This window comes from Chiloscyllium plagiosum, chromosome 11 (genome assembly GCF_004010195.1).
Source record: "Chiloscyllium plagiosum isolate BGI_BamShark_2017 chromosome 11, ASM401019v2, whole genome shotgun sequence".
In the NCBI taxonomy this organism is placed as follows: domain Eukaryota; kingdom Metazoa; phylum Chordata; class Chondrichthyes; order Orectolobiformes; family Hemiscylliidae; genus Chiloscyllium; species Chiloscyllium plagiosum.
The window spans coordinates 79,726,041-79,748,237 of NC_057720.1; the positions used below are offsets into that span (position 1 = coordinate 79,726,041).

The window sequence follows — 22,197 nt, forward strand, 5'->3', positions numbered from 1 at the left end:
CACCTTGACCTCTTTCCACCTATCACATTTCCGACGCCCCTCCCCCAAGTCCCTCCTCCCTACCTTTTATCTTAGTCTGCTGGACAAACTTTCTTCATTCCTGAAGAAGGGCTTATGCCCGAAACGTCGATTCTCCTGTTCCCTGGATGCTGCCTGACCTGCTGCGCTTTTCCAGCAACACATTTTCAGCTCTGATCTCCAGCATCTGCAGACCTCACTTTCTCCTCTGAGGGCAAAGAATAGACAAGGCCCAAGGTGAGGAGGATGATGACAAGGGGCTGAAGACAAGAGCAAGGACAAGGAGGAGAGTATTGGTAATGCTAAACGTTAAGAATGCCTGCAGTGTGGAAGAACGCCATTTGGCCCATTGACTTCACACCGACCCTCTGAAGAACATCCCACTCAGACCCAACGCCTTTTAATCTTGCATTTCCCATGACCAATCCACATAGCCTGCACATCTTTGGACTGTGGGAGGAAACTGGAGTACCTGGAGGAAACCCACGCAGTCATCCAAGGCTGGAATCGAACCCGGGTCCCTGGCACTGTTAGGCAGCAGTGCTAACCATTGAGCTTTCGTGATACAAAGTGAGAGGGAAATGTGAAACAAGGTTACCAATAAAGAGCCAGGGAAATGTGATATAGGGCAAAGTTAGGAGCAATGGAGGCAAGGTTACTCTGGAGAGGTTGCTGTTTGTAGTTTCTAGCTTATCCAGGTTTAGTGGACTCTGTCTTCATTTAAGATTGACTAAGCTGACTCCCATTTTCCACAGTGACACTGAGTGAGTGTGTTTGTGTGTGTTGGTGGATGTGCAATTTTAAGATCAGGAAGCTCAAACAATTCATTTCCTTCAGCTCATCTGATTTTAATCCCATTTAGAAAATATACATTCACTTCAAATTGAATTGATTTGCATTTTTAAAAAAAATTGCCCCAAGCTTGAAAAAGGGTGGTAAAGATCTGAAACCACATCAGTTGCTACACTGTACTTTTAACTGCTGTTCAAAGAAACACAGCGTTCCAAAAGAAACAACATTTATTAAGTTCCCTTTTTAAAACTGAACTGTAGTCCATGTGCAATTTTATTTTCCCCCATAACATTGACAGTTTCAGTGATATTAGTCTCTGAAAATTAAATTAACTAATCAGTCAGCAAATTTACACAGCAAGGTAGGTCACACATCAAAAGATTTCCAAAGGTAGCAATGCCCTTATGTTAACAGGTCAACATTAATAAAACACAATACTAATATTCACTAAAACAAAGGCTTGTATTTATACTCTGCCTTTCATGACCTCTGGACATAAAGATTTGTTTTTGCACTGAACTTTTTATGACCCCATGTTCTCCTTAAAACGCTTTACAGCTAAAGAATAGCTTTTGAACACTTATGCACAGCTTTCGAAGTCGAGTCACTCTTACAAAATCGGAAATTTGGCAGCCAAATTTGTAGAGTAAGGCCCCACAAACACTGATAGTAACCAGGCAATCTGTTGTTTAAAGAATAAATATTGGCTCTTCTTTGAAGTAGGTATTCACTTAGGTTTGGCTTAATGTCTCACCTCAGTGGTGGCATTTGCAACAGTGCTCTTTCTATATTGAATGCTAATGTCAGCCTGAATGTTGCACTCATAACCTTGGAGTAGGATTTGAATCAAGAATCTGTCGACTCAGAGGAAAGTGTTTTAGTTCTTTCATAGAGTGGCATTTTACTTAAAGTGGGTCCAATTGGGAAAGGGTAGTCTTTGCTCATTGGTTGGATGCACAGGCTTATTAATGGCAACTGTTCTTTCTGTCAGCTATTGGCACTCAGACATGTATGTGTCCTATGTACTGGAAAAAGGTTCATCACATCATCCAACATCAATAGAATCATTTGGAATCTGAACCTGCCTGATAGGGCAAAGTTGCAGCTGTCCAATCTACATATCCATCGTCCTTCCAACTGTGTGAATGAGCCTCCTATTAATATTTCATTGGCTATTAATATACTCCATTACCCAAGAGTACGTGGAGTGTGTAACTAGATATTGGAATAGTTAAGGGGTTTTGTGGTGCAGTGGTAGTGACTCTACCTCTGAGATAGGAGGTCTGGGCAGGAGTGTGTAATAAAACCTCTGAACATGTTGATCATTGTAAATAATAGAATTAGTGGTGAAAAGTGCATGAAAAAGAATTGATGATTGACATGTTCTCAACTTTGCTCAATCCTCTTAGAACTTATTATTTGTGTTGCATAGTAAATAGTCACACTGTGCACTTATTTGTAGGAACTGAGTGGGCCAGACATTGTACTGTGCACACTTGAAATGGAATGCAGATCTCCAGGAGGAATCTGACCAAAGTTTTGTACAACTGAAGCATCAGTTCAGTGGGGTAATGGTAACTAAATGAATGAGGTATGAGAGATATCCACTAGTCCCCAAAATAAAGTAAATAAACAAATGCTGAAGGAGGGAATCTGAGCACATGAGGTGAAGCTTCAATTACTTGGTCAGCTTGAGAGACAACAGAAGAAAAAGAATCATCATGGTAGACTGCAAAAATCAATGTACTGCACCCTCATTCATTAGTCTGATCAGGAACACTGCTCTGCACTGCTGATTGTAAGACTACTTATTCTGAGTTTGAACTGTTATTTCTCAATAAACTATTTGTACCTCAACACTCCTGATCAAATCTTGCACTTCTTTGTTAAACATCATCTGTCACCCGTCTACGTATTCCACCAGTCTGTCTTGTCCTTTTCAAGTTCATCATTTTCTCACAGTTCACTGTCCTTTAAAGTTTCCTATCATCTGCAAGTTTTGAACTTATGCCATACCCTCCAAGGTGAGTCACTGGTATCTACAGGCTGATTACCACACAAAACCAAGAGCTATTTAAAAACTCGATACTTTTTGCAACACTTTTAATTCAGCAAATTTAAAAAAAAAACTTGTGTGCGCAACTCAGATAGACACTGCATTGAACTGATTTGGCGGCCGATGTTTTATTAGCTTTGCATACTGCTTTATCCATGCTGCAAGTAACTCTTGACTATATCTGACCTGGCCTAACCCAAAATCTAAGGAAATTCCAAAATCTAGCATGGCTTCAGCCCCACCAGTTCCATACCTATATCAAATAAAGTAATGGTCCTAGCACCAATCCCTGGAAAACACCATTCTATAACTTTCCCCAGACAAAAGCTATCTGTATTCCACATACTGTTTCCTGTCAGTCAATTTAATTCATGCTGCCACTATCGCTTTTGTAACATGCACTTCAACTGTGTTGTTAAGACTATTATGAGGCATGCATATCAAAAGTTGTTTGCAAGCTCACGTACATCATGGGGGCCAGTTAGCTCAGCTGATTAGATAAGATTCCCTACAGTATGGAAATAGGCCCTTCGGCCTGACCAGTCCACAACAACCCTCTGAAGAGTAACCCATCACTATGGGCAATTTAGAATGGCAATTCATCTGACCTGCACATCTTTGTGACTGTGGGAGGAAACCGGAGCACCTGAAGGAAACCCACGCAGACACAGGAAGAACGTGCAAACTCCACACAGACAGTTGTCTGAGGCTGGAATCGAACCTGGGACCATGGTGCTGTGATGCACCAGTGCTAACCACTGAGCCACTGTGCCACCCCAATGCCAAAGGTGGTGACTGAATGACTGGTTAATGCCACAGAGTAGACAATGGAAGTTCAATTCCTGCTGATGTCACCATGTAGATGACCTGCCTTCCCAACCTCGTCCTTCGATGAGGCAAGGTGATCATCATGTTAAACCCACCGCAGGTATCCCTCTTTAATGAGAGAGCAGCTCTCTGGGTTTATGGTGACTTTACCTTATGCCACATCTCACACATTAGCTTCAACAATCCTCTTTTGTTACCTCATCTGAAAACTCCGTCAAATTGGTTTGAGAAGGAAGTTTGAGCATATGAGGTGATGCTTTAACCTCTCTGATAGCCTGAGAGACAAAGAAAGAAAGACTCATCACAGTAGACTGCAATATGAAACTGTTCCACCCCCTTATTCATTAGGCCAATCAGGGTTACTGCTGTCACTGTTCTGCCCTGTCAACAATCTGGCTTGAACAATTATATGCTAATTCTCCTTAATGCAGTCACACTTGTCCAAGTCACTGATAATTTTGTCTGGGATGATTGTTTCGAAAAACATTCCCAGCACAGAGGTTAAACTGAATGACCATGGGTGGGGGATTTATCCTGATACATTATGAACGCTTTCAGGCTCCACGTTTACATATAATGAGGATTGGAAGATTATGCCACTTAATGGTAGATAGGGAGGCCAGAGATACAGGGAAGCTTAAGACCCTCCCTGTTGGCATGGATACAGGTTCTACCAAAAGCTGCCATCAAGGGATTCTACCTCCCACCCTGCACAGTGATGGACAGGCAGCTTTCTCGGTTTTCCTTCATTTAATGTTTTAAAGATGTTAGTGACAGCAGAGCTCCATATATAATATACAATAGTATGCTATCCTCTATTGCCCCTTATTTTCCTCTCAAGTTGCAAAGTCTTCAAGCTTCGTGGGTCTCCCTTTGGCCTTATTCATTTCAATAAAGGGGATCACTCCCATGTAAATCCCAAACAGTGACCATGGGAAACTGAAGCTCAGATTATTTCCAGTTGCCCTAGGAGGAAAATTTCAGTCCTGTCTCTCTATCATCATCTGGGTATAAACTTATTATACATCCAAAAATTCTTGAATCTTTACAATTCAAACTCTTCAGGATTGTATCCATTATTCTGCCTCTCCTTACTCCTTCCACCAAAATGTAATACTTCATAATTCAATATTAGTAGGTAGTGTACTCAGAACCAGGAATAGCAATTGAGAGATAGGTAGGTTAACATAACATACAAAACAATTGTATTCTGCTGTGTATAGGGCTGAAGAGGTTCATGTGGAGGAGTACCGTTGTGTTATGTCTCGCAGTCAATATGCCTTTAAGAGAAACGCTCATGAAATCATCACCCTAACATAGCATTAGCATCGTACGTGAAATGAGGAGAGAAAGATCACTTATTCCACCTGAACTGATCATATAAAGTATGGCATGCTACTGAAACACACTGTTCTTTGTAACTTAATTTTTTAATTTGGCATCAGACACTTGTGTCTATGAATATGATATTTGTATATAATGTTTGTTAGATTCTTTAATATCACAACATCCACACCAATTTTTTTATATTATGGGAGATACCTGAAAGAACAGTGTTTATGTTAAGATATACGGTTCTGAGGAAGTGTGTCTCGACCCAAAATGTTAATTCTGATTTCTCTTCACAAGTACTGCCAGACCTGCTGAGTTTTTCCAGCAATTTCTGTTTTTGTTTCTGATTTACAGAATCTGCAGTTCTTCTGATTTTATTAGGTAAGATATCCTACTGGATGCAAAACTCACATTATGCTTAGTGGCCATGGCCATTTATAAAGAAGACTCCAATAGTGACAAATAGTTGGAAAAGTAATTGAAGACCAACTGGACAGCAGCTTTGGACATCAGAGAATTCAGACTATCATCAGCATCAATGTCTGTGAGTACAAATGGCCATACTGATTTTTAGTTAGAGCATTTCCCAGTAAAAAGACAGGTATAATTACTTTTTAGTTCTATCAAGACGAACTAAATATCTCAGGTGGTCTTATTGCAAAATAACAAGGCTGTACTTAGAAGTATGTACAAAACTATATATTACTTACCTGTATTGAAGTAAGGTGTACACTACGTCTCCCTCTCTATCTTTAAAATAGAAAGGAAGATGGATCCAATTCTTTTAATAAAGTTAAATGGTGCTTAAAGCACTACTCCAAAGGGCTTTAGGCTGTCATTTTCTGCATTAAGAAGGCTTACTTGTGTCCACACCTCAGTGGGATCCTCATTTTCTTTTTCCAAATTGGCGTGAAAATAAAAACCTCTGATGTCATCACTCCTTTTTTGGTGTGAAAGTCACCTACAAGCAGAAGCTGCTATTACAGCTACAAATTTTCAAGGAGCAGTCTTAAATTGATCAGGGCCACTGGACTTATAAACTTAAGAATAAAGAACAGGAGTAGGCCATTCAGCACATCAATTCAAGTTTGCCATTTAATAAGACAATGGATAACCTGATTGTAACCACTAATCTACATTCCCCGTTTACCACCGATAACATTTCACCCCCTTGCTAATCAAGAAGCTACCCATCTATGCCTTAAAAGATTCCAAGATTTTGCTTCCAGTCTTTTCAGGGAGAGTTCCAAAGACTAAGGACCTTCTGTGAGGAAACAAAAGCTTATGACATCTCTGTTCTAAATAAGTGGTCTCTGATTTTTAAACAATAACACCTAATTCTAGATTCTCCCAGAACAGGAAATGTCCTTTCCACATCTAACCTGTTATGACCCCTCAAGATCTTATATGTTTCAATAAAGTTACCTCGTGCTCTTCCAAATACTAACAGATAAAAGCCTAGTGAGTCCAACCTTTATTCATGACTCAATGTTGAAAATGTGTTGCTGGAAAAGTGCAGCAGGTCAGGCAGAATCCAAGGAACAGGAGAATCGACATTTCGAGCATAAGCCCTTCTTCAGGAATCCTGAAGCCCAGGTGGTGGAGAGAGCAGCTCCATTTTAGGGCTTAACTTAATAAACATGACTTGAACTTCTTCCAATACGTTTACATCCTTCCTTAAATAAGGAGACCAGGTACAGTGCGCATTACACCAAATGTGGTTCCACATGAAGTATACCTTCTTCTTTTGTTTTCAATTCCCCTTACAATAGATGATAACATTCTATTAGCTTTCCAGATTACTTGCTTTACCTATGAAGTGGGAGATGGCATGGGGCAGGGTGACACTAGGCACACGGACACACAAGATGGCCACTGAGCCATAAGTTGGCAACTTAACACACATGGCCACTGGACCACAATATGGAGACAGACAGCAGAACAAACACAGATACTGCCTGGTGCCACCAGAATGCCAGCACAATGTACTCAACCTAGTTGATCAGTTTGAGGCGGGTGGGGGAAAAGAACACACGAGTAGTGGATACTGCCTGCTGAAGTGTCTTGGTCCAGCCAATACTTTGATAGAAATGCTAACAGTTTGATACAGACTCAATAGATAATAGCCAGGGCTTCAGTAATCGTCCCTTTCTACATGGGTCAGTGAGTCCTGTTTGACTAGAATACATTTTTGCTGAGCATTATGAAATATCTGCTTAAGTTTCTTCCACTGCTCATCCAGTGACATTTCCATTACCTTATTTTCCCCAATATATACTTCCGATAACGTTCTTCATAGCTCTGTAACTACCCTTAAAAGATAATAGTTTAAGACCCTAGTTGCTTTCCTTCAAACTGAATTTGAAACTCCATGTTATGATTGCTACCTCTGCAACAATCCTGAACTAAAAGGTCACTTATTAATATTATTACACATTACTTGTCAGCAGTCAACGTGGCTGTCTGATTCCAGACCTTCAAATTTCAGAATACCATAGCTTACTGCTGTGAAAAAAGAACATAGTTTGTCTTCTGCCCCAGAAGCATACTGTTGGAACGAAGTACAGCGTTATATTTATGAAGAAGCCCTGATAGAAAAGAGGAAAAAAAGTGGCAATCTGTGAAAAATTGCCAATCCACAGAATCTGACCCAACGTATTTTGTTAGCCACAAAATACTTTTTTTTCACCTACCGAAACCAAAGCAGGCCGTATGGTTTCAAACAGCAAATCTTCATCATCATGAGCAGCAACCTATACTGAGAAGTGAACTGGCATATTCCTAGAACCCGTACATGAAACTTCTACTGATGTGGAGATGCCAGTGTTGGACTGAGGTGGACAAAGTTAAAAATCACACAACACCAGGTTATAGTCCAACAGGTTTATCTGGAAGCACTAGCTTTCTGAGCGCTGCTCCTTCATCAGGATACAACCACCTGATGAAGGAGCAGTGCTCCGAAAGCTAGTGCTTCCAGATAAACCCGTTGGACTGTAACCTGGTGTTGTGTGATTTCTACCTTTGAAACTTCTAAGGCAGTCTTGCACAAAACCACGCAGTGCGCTGGTTTGTCAAGCTGCTTTATTGTATTATTGCTCATCAAAATTACTTGCAGTGCTGCTGGCAACATCAGACGAACACTTAAATCAGTTAGGGAGACGTGGTTCGGGAAAACAAACGTAAATACGTGCAGAAAGCGTGCGCCTCCTTTTCTTTCGTTAAACGCGCGTTGGAAAACGAAGAAGGTTCACTTTTCGCCGCGGAACCTTCGCACGGCGGCCGGTGGATTCCACCCGGAGCGTTCACGGCTCGAGGACCGGGTGGAAGTGCTGGTCCGAGGAGGTGGTGGTGGTGGGGAGAGGGTAACCAGCGGTCAAGCAGTCGGACCTCACACTCCCGCTCCGACCTCACCTCTCCACTTCACTTCATCCGTCGGCGGCGACTTACTATCGCAGCAGCGGGAAGAGACCGCCCGCGGAGGGGGCGGGTGTGTGTGTGTGTTGTGGAGCACGGGCCTCCCCACATGGCGGCGGTGTCAGGCCCGGCGAGCGACAGCGAGGACCAGGCTGAGGGCGCCGGGCGCGCGCTGGAGGCCGAGTTCGAGCGCGCGGCGGCGCGCGTGCAGACGCTCGCGCATGCGGCGGGCCGCGAGACGCTCCTCTACCTGTACAGCCGATTCAAACAGGTGAGGTGGTGGGGGGGGCCGCGTGCGCGCGGGCATGCGCACACCGACAACAACAACAACAACAACCATCAGCAGCAACAACAACTTCACTTTCACTTTGCATTTCATTTTCGAGATGTGGGGGTGCCAGTGGAGTGTACAAAGTTACAAGTCACACAACGCCAGGTCATAGTCCAACAGGTTTATTTAGAGGCACTGGCTTTCAGAGTGCTGCTCCTTCATCACCACAGCCACCATTCAAGGATAAATACTGCAACTTATCCACGCAAATAATTCCTGTTACTAGTTTAAATGTTATGAATAATTAAATGGATAAATGTTAATCAGACAAGTTAGTTCATTAGGTAAATACTGGTTAGCTGAATGATTGGTTGTTCATCAGACACGTTTTGTGGTAAATTGAATAAGTGCTACAGTTATGGATAAATGCCATACCGAATTATACAGATGATTGTGTGAAGAAATAATGCTGTGGAATGCTATTGATAAACATTGGACAACTGGATCGGTGGTTACAGCTTATTATGTCAATTGGTGTGAGCCTTGACTCGGTGGTATTACTTTGACCACTAAGTTAGCTGATTGTTGGTTTGAACCCAACTCCAGAGTTAGATTTGGAGATGCCAGTGTTGGACTGGGGTGTACAAAGTTAAAAATTACAGAATACCAGGTTATAGTCCAACAGGTTTATTTGGTCACAACCACCTGATGAAGGAGCGGTGCTCCGAAAGCTAGTGCTTCCAATTAAACCTGTTGGACTATAACCTGGTGTTGTGTCATTTTTAAATTTCTTCTTCAGGCAGTGTTTTTGTCTGTGCCTGGCGGAGCGAGGTTATAATGTGCCCCTGGCCGGAGTCACACCAAATTTTTTGTTTTATTCATTCATGGTTTGAGGGCGTCCCTGCTTTTATGATAGAGAGTGATAATGACACCAGGGATAGGTAAAATTAAGTAAACCCAGCAATACAATAAAAAGGGAAAACCTATAATGGGTAAATGCCAAGATGGTTGTGAGTTAAAAATCACACAACATCAGGTTATAGTCCAATAGGTTTATTTGGAAGCACAAGCTTTCGGAGCACTGCTCCTTCACAACCACCCGATGAAGGGGTAGCACTCCGAAAGCTAGTGCTTCCAAATAAACCTGTTGGACTATAACTTGGTGTTGTGTGATTTTTAACTTTGTCCACCCCAGTCCAAAACCAACACCTCCACATCAGGATGATTATAAACAGACCACAGAAATATAATAGAAGAATTTAAGTTCCAGGTCTAGATGTAAACCCAGGATTGAGTATAAATGTCAATCCCATATTTGTTGATGAATATCAGTAGAAACTCATTTGTACTAATGTGATACTTGGTGAAAGATTTGGTTTAACACTACTCAAATGGTTTGTGGATTCACAAGTAGGTACTTTTAAGTGGTTGACTGAAAAGTGATGTGGAGGTGCCGGTGTTGGACTGGGGTGGACAAAGTTGTACCAAAAGCTTATACCTCCAAACAAATTGTTGGACGATAACCTGGTGTTGTGTGGTTTTTAACTTACTTAGAAGTTACGGTTTAAATACAGCACTTAATTGGGTTAGAAAGTGCAGATTGTACTACTAGTGACAGATAAGAAGTTTGATTGGTTCGGAATTCGATGGTGGCCTGGTTTCTTTTATAACTGGCAATAATTGCTTCCATTCTTTTATCTTTTATGCGTTTTTCTTAGAGACTGCTTGTTTGCATTCTTTGACTTGATGGCCACCCATCCACAAAAATTAATCAGTCAATTTCATCTTCCCACATGATTGTCTAGTTTCCGAAGAGCAAGTATCAAAGATAAGAGAATTGTGGCATTTGGTAAAGTTGCTAAACCAGCAATCCAGAGGCCTGGACTAACATTAGGAAACTAGTTCAAATTCCTCCTCTTCCACCACTGGTGGAATTTAAATTCAATGAATTAATAAATGTGGATTAATGTCCACAAACCTATCAGTTTGTTGTAAAAACCTACCTGTTTCACTAATGTTCCTCAGAGAAGAAAATCTAATTCTTACTCTGCCTACATCTGACTTCTGACTTGCAACAATCAGTTGTCTCTTGACTGTTCTCTGAAATGGCCTAGCAAACCACCCAGTTTTATGAGGAATGGTCAGCAATATGGGCTTTGCTATTGATGCTCTTACCTTGTAAGCAAATAAAACTAAGTCTCTTGACACTTCAATTCCAGCCCCTGCCCAAGAGGCAACTCTTTTGCTTATCTTTCTTTCCAAGTCATCTTGTAAACCGTATGCATGATTTGTTCAGATATTGGCTTATTACTTTATTAGCTCTGAAATGTCCTATACAAAGCCTTTATCGAGAATTAGGTCGTAGAGTCATCGAGATGTACAGCATGGAAATAGATCCTTCGGTCCAACTCATCCATGCCGACCAGATATCACAACCCAATCTCGTCCCACCTGCCAGTAACCGGCCCATATACCTCCAAACCCTTCCTCTTCATATACCCATCCAAATGCCATTTAAATGTTGCAATTGTACTAGCCTCCACCACATCCTCTGGCAGCTCATTCCATACATGTACTACCCTCTGCGTGAAAAGGTTGCCCCTTGGGTCTCTTTTATATCTTTCCCCTCTCACCCTAAACCTGTTCTGGACTTAGCCACCCCAGGGAAGAGACTTTGTATATGTATCCTATTCATGCCCTCAGCCTCCGAAGCTCCAGGGAAAACAGCCCTAGCCTATTACAATGGCCTCCTGCTGGTCCCTCTCCCCCTCGAGAACATTCTGCACCCTCTCTGAGACTTCCTTGATGCTGATATCCGGTAAGCAACACACCATTCTGATTTTCCGCTGCTGGCCACAGAAACATCTATCTGTACCTCAGACTAGAGAGTCCCCTAACACAGGGTGTAGATCAGAGTGGTGCTGGAAAAGTACAGCAGGTCAGGTAGGATCCGAAGAGCAGGAAAATCGACGTTTCGGGCAAAAGCCCTTCATCAGGAATAGATGCCTAGTCCCCTTACACAATCGATCTCTTGGAACTCGACGTAGCCCTCATAGCATTAGAGCCAGTCTTAATACCAGAAACTTGACTGTTTGTGCTATGTTCCGCTGAGAATCTATCACCCCCTACATTTTCCAAAACAGCATACTTATTTGAAATGGGGATAGCCACAGAAGACTCCTGCACTACCTGCCTACGTCTCTTAACTTTCCTAGAATAAACCTATCTATGTGACTGTATCTGTGACTTTTCTCTCTTCCTATACCTGCCATTCATCACATCCACTTGGTATTATAAATTCCTCATTGCCTCTGTCTGTCCATACGATCCAGTCAATCTGATAAGATTCACAACCAATGGCATTTATTGCAGATATAATCCTCAGTAACACATAAACTCTCCCTAAACTCCCACATCTAACAAGAAGAGCATATCACTCTACTGAAGGCCATTTTTGCTTCTTTCAATCCACAGACCCAGAAAATAGCTGTTTTATTCCTCTACAAAACACTGCTCCAGGTTAAATTAATACTTATGGCTTATATTTTTAAGTTTAATCAAGAGTCATATGAGCTATGCTGTCCTTTCTTTGTGTCAACTTTGGCTGCTGATAGAGTCTTTCTTATTAAGGGAGAGTATGAGAAAGAGTGCTGTTTTTAAAATCATTAATTTCTTCAGATCTCATAAAGTCATTAGAGACTTATTTCCAACATGGCTGTAAATCTGTATCTGGCTTAAAACTATAGGTGTCAGCATCATTTCTTGAGAATTGTATGCAATACTGGTTATTAACCAATTTGATTCTTTCTGTATATTAGGACAGTGTGGAAGGTCAAAGTGGTGGAAGTAAATCTGTGACCATATGGAGAGTAGTACTGCAGGTGAAATAATAAATATAAACATGATTATAATAATTTATGGTATTAAAGTTAGGGCTGAAATTACAATCTCTGTAGAGACAGATAACCTTTTAGATATCAATTTTCTAACAACTAATGGGAAAAATCAACACTACTTAATGTTTTTAGCTTTCTAATGTAAAAAGTACAAACTATGATCAGTAACAACTAAAAGTTGCTTAGTAGTTGCCCACTATAAAATGGCAGAAAAGGTAGTTTCCATATTAGCTAGCTAACGTCACTGAAAACCTCACACCCAGCTTTCCCTCTAACTTTCTTTCTGACTGCGTGGGTCTCCGAGTCTGTCTACAGCAGTGACTTCTCCAACTGGAAGTCAATGCTGTGATTGGTGCTGAAGCTGATTGCTTTGCCTGGAACCTTGCATGCAATTTAAGATGGAATGTTGATCACTTGTAAACTTTACACTACATTTGGATTTTTGAGGTGATCGATGAATTTTGCAGGACAAGAAGAAGTCATTTCACCTTTTTTGCTGGTCCTTTGAAAGAGTTATTCTGTGGCAAATAGGCTGTTAAGTCTTTGCTGAGTTAGCTGATCTGTGTGATTACGTTTGGTTCTCTTGCCTTGAAGCAGTGAAAATTAGCTATTTGCTCACCTGAGCATAGTCCAGTCCCTCATGTTGGAAATATACATGTCCGGGCTCGGCTATGAGACTCTCTCTGCTCAATAGACTGCCAGCGGTTCACACCTGAGTAATAACCTTGTACTGTCCCATCACCAAAATTGCATGCAAGTAAGGAAGCAGGAGGCTAAGAGAAAGTGGCTGAGTCCGAAAAGAACATGTGATTTTGCCTAGGAATGTAACCCTTGTGAAGACATGACAGTTTTAAATTAGGCAATGTTATTGTTTTATATGCTTACCCACATTGGTGATAACCTGGGTTACTGTGTGATCATGTGATGTTGAATGCTATCACTCAGAAGAATGTGACAAAGGAGCTACAGTGAGGACATTATAGAACTGCTTTGTAATTTTGTTGATTTAAAGTTCTCCCTTGAGTGGTATAAATTTTGTCGTCGGAAGAGTAGTCCTGCTCCCTGCAGTTGAATGATTTTAAGCTCCACAGTGATCAGACAATATTTGTGATATATTGCATACATTTATTACATTCAGAGAAAGACTAAAGTGATGATCCAATCATAAGGGCTCTGTTGATTCTGGGCTCTTCAAAGCCAAGGATTTAAAGATGTGCTTTCTAAACCATTAATTTGTTTTATTCATAGATGTAGTCTTCACCTCAAACTAGGTTTGTGAAATCTACCATCAATTGATTTCAGAGCCTGCTTTTGAGCCCAATTATTTGAAATCAGATGGAATTCTCTTCTATTTCTCACTGTGAATGGTCCAAATGGATTAAAACCTCAGTGAGGTTTGTGCTAATTGACTTGTTTTTGCTGCACCTAATGGTTGTTTCAGCTATTATTCCTATACTTTGTCTTTTTAGGCCAAATTTGGGAAATGCAATGTCCCAAAGCCAGGATTCTTTGACTTTGAAGGCAAACAGAAATGGTAAGTGGCTTAAAAAGAATGATATTTAAAATAAGTATTAAATATGATATATATACTATATATTTTGAGAGGGTAAGAAATATAGATGAGCTAAAATTAAAACCAGGTGACAAACACTCAAGAAGGAGAGCGGAACAGAGTTAACATTTTGAGTCGATTATGACTCGTCCTTATGTGTGAGCATTCTCTCATACTTGGTTTATCACTAGCCTTGAGTATTTAATTAATACATCCAATGTAGCACACGTATTCCTTTGTCCCTGTGGAGCTTACAATTATTCAACTGGAGGAATAAAAAATACATTTCCTTTTGCACAATTTATTCCTCTACCAGTTCTAAAGAGTCATCATCAACTTGGATCCATAACTTGTTTCCCTCTCTGCAGATTCAAGTATTGTGGAGCTTTTCCAGCAATTTAGTTTTATTTCGCATTTCCATAATCACGGTATTTTGCTTTTATTTATATAAAATGATGTGTTGGAATCCAGTCAGAGATTTGGATAGAACCATAAAAGCAAGGTTCTAGTGGAATGATAAGCCTCAAGGTTCAGAACTGCCTTTCATTCTAACTTGATTTAAGTTTGACTTTTAAGGCACATATTTTCTCTTATATGCGAAGATGTGAAAATGTTCATTTTTTTTTCTCTATTATTTGGATGTTTGTTATTGTGCTTATCCACGGCTGAACCATCAAACACTGGTCACCTGACTTGTAACTGTTCATTCATTGAAGGAGTGGGGTGGGGGTTGCCATCTGTAAATTTGCATCCTACCCTAAGTGACTGCACACCCTGGAGGGGGTGGGGGTCATACTTTAGAGAGGAACAGAAGTTGTGCCACGCAGTACATTTGATGAGGCAAGCCAAATTTGAACAGATTATATTCCTTTAAATATCTTCAACTTAAATAGTTTCATGTTTACTCACAGGGAAGCGTGGAAGGCAGTGGGTGATATGACTGCACAGCAGGCTATGCAAGAATATATTGCAACTGTAAAGAAATTGGACCCAGAGTGGAACCCTCAGGTAGTGTTAATGAAAACATCTAAATTTCCAAGTTGTTTGATTGGATATGACCATATTTTTCATGATTTAATGCTTTTCTTCTTTCTTGATCATTTCTTCACTACTTTCTCACTTCCTTCAATCCTGTGCAATATTTTGTCATGTTTACTTGGATCTCTCACATTTTTTAACTTAAGCTTCTTTCTATAGTTGAAAAATTCAAATGTCTGCGTGACAATGTGAGATGTTCATAGAATTGTCATTTATATTTAAAAAGTTAGGATTAAAAACAAAAATATGCACTGTATATTAATTTGTGGGAACTTAATAGGTTTAAAGGAACTTGTTAAAGACTCTGCCTCAAAATTAGGGGTTTCATACCTGTATATTACACATGAGCATCCAGTATAGTATCCAGGTCAATGTCTCCTCCTGTAACCACCATTGTAAGCCATTCAGCCCTTGAATTCAACAGAAACACAAGAGTCCTCAAGGATACAAATATCATTGCAGGTTCCAGGTACCTGGTGCAGACTTCCAAGATGTAATATTGATGATCTAACATATTGATAGAATGAAACCCTTCTATTGGTGAATTCAGTTATGTTATAATATAGCCTTGTCCACTGACTAGTGTACATCTGTCACGCTCTGCAGCAGGGGGGAAGTCAACCAAGCTGGCAAAAGCTGCTGCGTAGGATTTAGCAGTGATGTAGTTGTGAAATAGTGTGTGATCTTCATCTTCATCGCATCAAGGTCTGATAAAGTGGTGTGATCTGTCACAAATTGTATTGCTAATAACCTTGGTGTATTTCTGGCTCAAGGATTGACAGATCCCACCCAGTCTCCAATGGCTCCTTGAACCTCATTACAATCACTATAGCAAATTACTGTCTCCAATCCCCAGCACTTAGGTTCCAACTTTCAGCTGACACCAGGTCTGATCACGACCCATTCCCATGACTAAACTTTGACAGACAGCCCCAGCCGATGACTGACTGACCAGACACCCTAACTGATCAGTATGCAGCTTGTTGACAAACATACCATGATATACCTGCAGAACTGATCATGGCCCATTCCTGACTGTGTCCATCCCAACAGGGCGACTGACCCACACCAGAGCCCTTGGACTGAGATGGGATAATGCCCTTGACTAATTGTACTGGGAAGCCTTGACTGACAAGCTCCTTTGACTTGACTGAGGATTACTCTCCTTAGATTTTGAGACATGGCCATTTGGTTGAAGCATACTCAGTGTGTGTTCCACATAGGCTGATGTCACATGCTATAGGTATGAGATATTTGCACTTCATTGTAAGGTAGTGAGATTTTCTCTTGATGGTCATTATGAGACACTTATGTGGGACAAAGAGTATTTGTCATTTATTCATCCAAGCCTAATAGATCTTACTGTATTTGGAAATGAATTGCTTCGCTGTCTGGGGAGACACAAATGACACTGAACAATGCACATTCGTCATTGAATATTCTTCTTCTTGACGTTGTGATGGAGCATCTTTTGCAATGATGTCCTAAGACTGAGATGATTGTCCTCCAACAACCACAACTACCTTTGTTTTGGCTTGGTATGACTTCAACCAGTGGGGAATGTTACCCCTGATTCACATTAAATCCAGTTTTTCCAGGGTTTCTTAATGACTTGGATACGGGTCATTATGGGAGTTGATCTCATCTCACCTCTAGAGTTCAGATCTCTGTCTGTTTTTGGACTCGGGATGTAATGAGATCAGGAGTCATGTGGTCCTGGTGCAACTCAACTAAATGTCAGTGAGCAGGTTATTTTTGCCTAAGTGCTGCTTCATAGCACTGTTAATGACCCCTTCAATTAGCTATCATCATTGAATAGACCGGTAGACAGTATTTAGTGACTTCAACTGTTTCTTGACATCGCATAGAGTGAATTGAACTGGATTAAAGACTAGCACCTGTGAGGCTGAGGCCTCAGGAAGATGTCAGGATTGAGCATCCACTCAACACATGATTAAAGATGGAAATAAATGCTTCAGTACTGATTTGCTGGACATTGTGGGCCATTGAGTATGGGCATATTTGTGAAGATTTTTCTTGTTAATCATTTAATTATCCAGCAGCATTCATGACCGGAGTCTTCATTTGCCGGGATGATTGCAGCTTCAACAACAGTTAAGCAGCCTACTAAATTGGCATTCCAATCACTACTTACTTCCTTCACCATGGGCACAGTGTGGCAGCAGTATTTATCATCCATAGGTACATTGCAGCAACTTGCCAATATTTATGGAACATATGACCTCTAATACACGGAAGAGCATGAGTGGAATGTAGGGAAATGCAAGCTGTGATGTTATTTCTGGACTATTCAGTTGATTGAATGAAGCAAGATGAGTCTAATAATCAATTGGGTGCTCAGTAACATTAGTTTCAAATTGTGGCATTTCTTTCTGCCTAAGTGTAATGATTTATCTATTTCATGTATCTGGCTGTCTATAAATGACTTTGAAGCCTGTTGACTGATGGATAATTCACTCTCAGAATTAATTTATAAACTGAGTTTAAGTTTTAAATGGATTTATTTTTATTTGAGCTGCCCTTTTACATCTTCTGTAAGAGCTTGATTAGAAACTTTTTCGTTTGTGTGAATCTAGTATTCCTCCAGATTGTACATGTAGCTAACTGCATTTTGCTGTTCTGGACACAAGGTGGCAGTGTTGGATTATAGTCATGGAATATGGCAGTTGCATTCTAGCTAGTTTGCCTTTTACTTTTTTTAAAACCCCTTTTCTCTGTTGGTTATGTCTAATACACAAAGCTAAAGATAGCATTGGAATTAATTTACCTTGAGTTACTCAAGTTTTTTAATATATTCAAATACAATGTTTCAGATACAACACAATAAACTTGCATTTACTAAAGCAGTAGAAAGGATTGTTGGTAAATAACAGTTTAAAACTGCCAAATGTGATTGTTATTAACATTTGTGAACAAAAATATTTTACTGAATAACTTTAGGATCTTGACTTACAACTACTTCAACATCTTTTCAATTCTGCATGTTTCAGAATCTATGGAATTTAAAAAAAAGAATCCCCACGGTGTGGAAACAGGTCATTCAGCCCAACAAGTCCACAGCAACACTGCGAAGAACATCCCACCTAGACCCATCCCCTACTTTATCCCTGCATTTCCCATGGCTAACGCACCTAACATACACATCCCTGAACACTATTGATAATGTAACATGGCCAATCGACCTAACGTACACAACTTTGGACTGTTGGAGAACATCAGAGCACCCATTGGAAACCCACGCAGACACGGGAAGAATGTACAGATTCCACACCAGTTGTTGCGTGACGCTGGAACGGAACCTGGGTTCCTAGTGCTGTGATGCAGCAGTGCTAACCACTCTGCCACAGTGTTACCCTGTTTGCCTGAATCAGTTTTACTGATAAGTTCTTGTTGAGGGATTAAATGAATTCATGGCCATGAGCAATAAATTCAGCATGTTGTTAGAGAACCCTGACTGTAGTGTCTGGGTATGAAACTAATCCAAACAAATGGATTGACATCAATATTTTCTCTCACTTGCTCAAGCTCTCACTCTGTTTTCCCCTCTTTTTTGGTACTTTTAATTTTCTATTCTTTATTAATTGAGTTGATAGCAATCTAAATCCACTTACTACTCGGAGCTGATTCTCTAGTGCTAATTTGGTAATATTACTGAGGCTACAAAGATGTCTGATGTTAGAGATAAAAAAGGATTCATTATGAGGCCTTGATACTGGCAGCTGGTATCCAAAACTCGGCATGTACTCTTCCCATTTGTTACCTTGATACGTTTCATAATATTCGTATAAATGGCGGGGGGGGGGGGGGGGAGCAGCCACAGTAAATATTTAACTCCATTGGCTAAGTTTATCATTTGCCCCATTAGCATTAACCTGCGGAAGTGGGCGGCACAGTGGTTAGCACTGTTGCCTTACAGCAGCAGAGACCCAGGTTCAATTCCTGCCTCAGGCTAATGACTGTGTGGAGTTTGCACATTCTCCCTGTGTCTGCGTGGGTTTCCTCCGGGTGCTCCGATTTCCTCCCACAGTCCAAAAATGTGCAGGTTAGGTGAATTGGCCATGCTAAATTGCCCGTAGTGTTAGGTGAAGGGGTAAAATGTAGGGGAATGGGTCTGGGTGGGTTGTGCTTCGGCGGATCGGTGTGGACTTGTCGGGCCGAAGGGCCTGTTTCCACATTGTAAGTAATCTAATCTAATCTAAAGTGCTGAGTGAAGCCCATTTATTGGATTGATGCAATACAGCATGCATTATCCAACATATATGCGGTCAGTGTTGAGTTTCCCTTTGTCCAAACTACTGAAACACACACATCTTATGGGATGCCTATTCATTGATTGATGGGCTCTTAATTTCAGAATTTTGGTTTCCACAGTCAAGATGTAGCCATCCGATATTTCTGTTGTTGTTCAGAACTTAGCCTCACTGCTGAGTCCTAAAGTTGTACTTTTTTATAAATCCTCTATTTTGGCATATTCTTGTTTGACAGGATACTTAAACAAAGACATGAAAACTATACATTGTCTGTTTCATGCTTTCTGATGATCTACATGTCACCCTAGTTATCAGTTGTTACTTACACTGACTACCATTGTAATTTATGACTTTTGACTCCTTGTCTGATCCCGAATGACCTTGACAAGTTGGACACGTAAAAGAAGTGTTCTCTTGTGGGTCCGGGGGGTGGGGGGTGGGGGGGTCACTTTTACCATAAGGTGTCATCCTTTCAAGACACAGGTGAGGTGAAATTTTTCCACCCAGGGAGATGTGCAACTTTGAAATTCTCTCTCTAGAGGTGGTGGAAGCAGTGGCATTGATTATTTTTAAGACAGAGTTGGATAGATTTTTATAAGACTAATCAGTGTTTATCTAGGATAGATGGGAATGTGGAACTCAACATAACAGGTCAACTATGATCTTATTGAATGATAGAGCAGGCTCTAGGGGTGGAATGGCTTACTTATATTCTGTATGTTCATCTGCCAAAATTATCTGCCTATGAAGAACCTTTGCAAAGACTTTTAACGTGAGAGAGACATTTCATCCCATCAGTTGGATTGGATTCAAGTCCAGGGAACGCTCTATTTATGACTCCGTTTTTATATTGGAGCTTTTTCTTTTAAATCAGTTTTCATCCAGAAAAAAATCTCAGTATTTCAGCCTTTGATCAGAGTTGAAAAACTAGAAATCACTTGTTGAGGGCAAAGTGGAATGCTGCAGAAAGGAAGAACAATAATTGATGGATTTCAGAGTGGCTGCATATGGCATACCATATAGATTTCAGCAGATTTCCTGGTAGGAGTGGTTACAAGCAGCAGCAGTTGGTTAGGTGATGGCCTAATGGTACTATTGCTGGACAATCCAGTGACCTGGGTAATGTTCTGAGAACCCAGGTTCGATATCCTGCCACGTCAAATGGTGAAATTTGAATTCATTAACAATCGGGAATGTAAAGTCTCATGACGACCTGGAAACCATTGCCAGTTGTTGGAAAAAAAACAACTGGTTCACTAAAGTCCTTTAGGGAAGAGACCTGCAATCCGTTGATGTCCTTTGGGAAGTAATCTGCAGTCCTTACCTTGTCTGGCCTACATGCAATTCCAGGCCCACAGCAATATAATTGACTCTTCATTTCCATCTGGGCAATTAGGGATGGGCAATAAATGTTGGCCTGGCCAGCCACACCAGCATTCTTTGAATAAATAAAAAAATAGATGTGCCATATTGACACCAAGAGTAATAGCTTGATTTTTCTGTGTTTGAATGGAAGCTCTTTTCTGTGATGTTTGCCAATTTCTGAAGATTTCGATTAATTAGTTTATTTATCAAGGAACAGGCAAAGTTATTTTGAATTCATGGGTTTTATATCTGCTAAAGTTTACACAGTTATCAGGTATAATATGATCTCTGCTACTAAATTCTTGTTCTGGGAGTGGGTATACCTCCAGAATGATAGATTTTCCAATTCATTGAAAGGAATGTATTTTTATTATGTTTTGAATTGTCAGAAACTATATGAGGGAATCTAGATGTTGAAATTGAGAGCACCCTGATTCATGAAAGTGCACCTGTACTAAGTAGTATTGAATTCTTTGACCGTAGCAGGATATTTCAGATTTCCAGGGAATCCTGATGTATTGACTTGAAAATTGTTCTCCCTGCAATTTACCTGGAAATTTATCCCATTCATTTTTGGACAAAGGAGTTGTTCTGGGCTTATTAAACCACTTCCATTTGATAATTGCAGGTTTGTGAATCTTGTAAGGAAACAGCACATAGTGGGCATAATGCGTTACATTCATACAGGATTGATACTTACCAATGCCATAATTGCACTAGTAATTGCAGCTATAAAGCTTTTTAATACAAGTGGAAGGTTTCAATTTTTAAATGTCCTTCCTAAGAAAAGAACTTTGGTTTCAGGCAGTCTATTGAATTCTGTCAGGCCAGGTCTATTTTTGACTGGGTAGGTCTGATCCTCTGTAACGATGGTTGATATCATTGATGGCTTGTTGTTAACAGGTGCATGAATCCTGACAAAGGGCTAGATTTATGAGCAATTGATTACAAGATACAGTTACTTAATTCTCAGGTTTCCTGTAGGTATTAAATTCCAGCTTGCATAATGAGGACTGGATTTTCTAGTTGCTGTTTCAGAAGCATTGTGGATATCATTTTAATAGAGTCATAAACCTCATGGAGTCTTTCTTAATGTACTCTGCAAAGAAGATAGCTTTATAATAACGACCAGTGCATGATGCATACAATTTGTTTCTCAAATATAAATCAATTGGTCAACCAAACGGGTTATTCATCTCCAGGAGTCCAGTGTCATCTACAAGAACAGATAAAAGGGCAAGGCTGTGTTGGTCCTTAGCAAAGTCATTGTAATGTAGAAGGTTTACATTGTGTAGCCTCCTTACCTAGGAATTACTGTTAAATGTCGCACAACATATGTTGCCTTTCTAGGGCAATAAAGTAGT

At 40.4% G+C, this 22,197-nt stretch overlaps 1 protein-coding gene across 7 annotated transcripts in view; it reads left to right on the forward strand.

Annotated features, from left to right (window-relative positions):
• The first annotated feature begins 8,351 nt into the window (after positions 1-8,351).
• Positions 8,352-22,197, forward strand: part of acbd6 (acyl-CoA binding domain containing 6) — a 192,663-nt gene continuing 178,817 nt past the window's right edge. For all 7 annotated transcript variants that reach the window (XM_043699916.1, XM_043699920.1, XM_043699915.1 and 4 more), the window contains exons 1-3: positions 8,352-8,711; positions 14,077-14,141; positions 15,071-15,167. In XM_043699916.1, the coding sequence (XP_043555851.1) occupies positions 8,550-8,711; positions 14,077-14,141; positions 15,071-15,167 (324 nt within the window). In that variant the 5' untranslated portion in view covers positions 8,352-8,549. The remainder of the gene's footprint in view (positions 8,712-14,076; positions 14,142-15,070; positions 15,168-22,197) is intronic.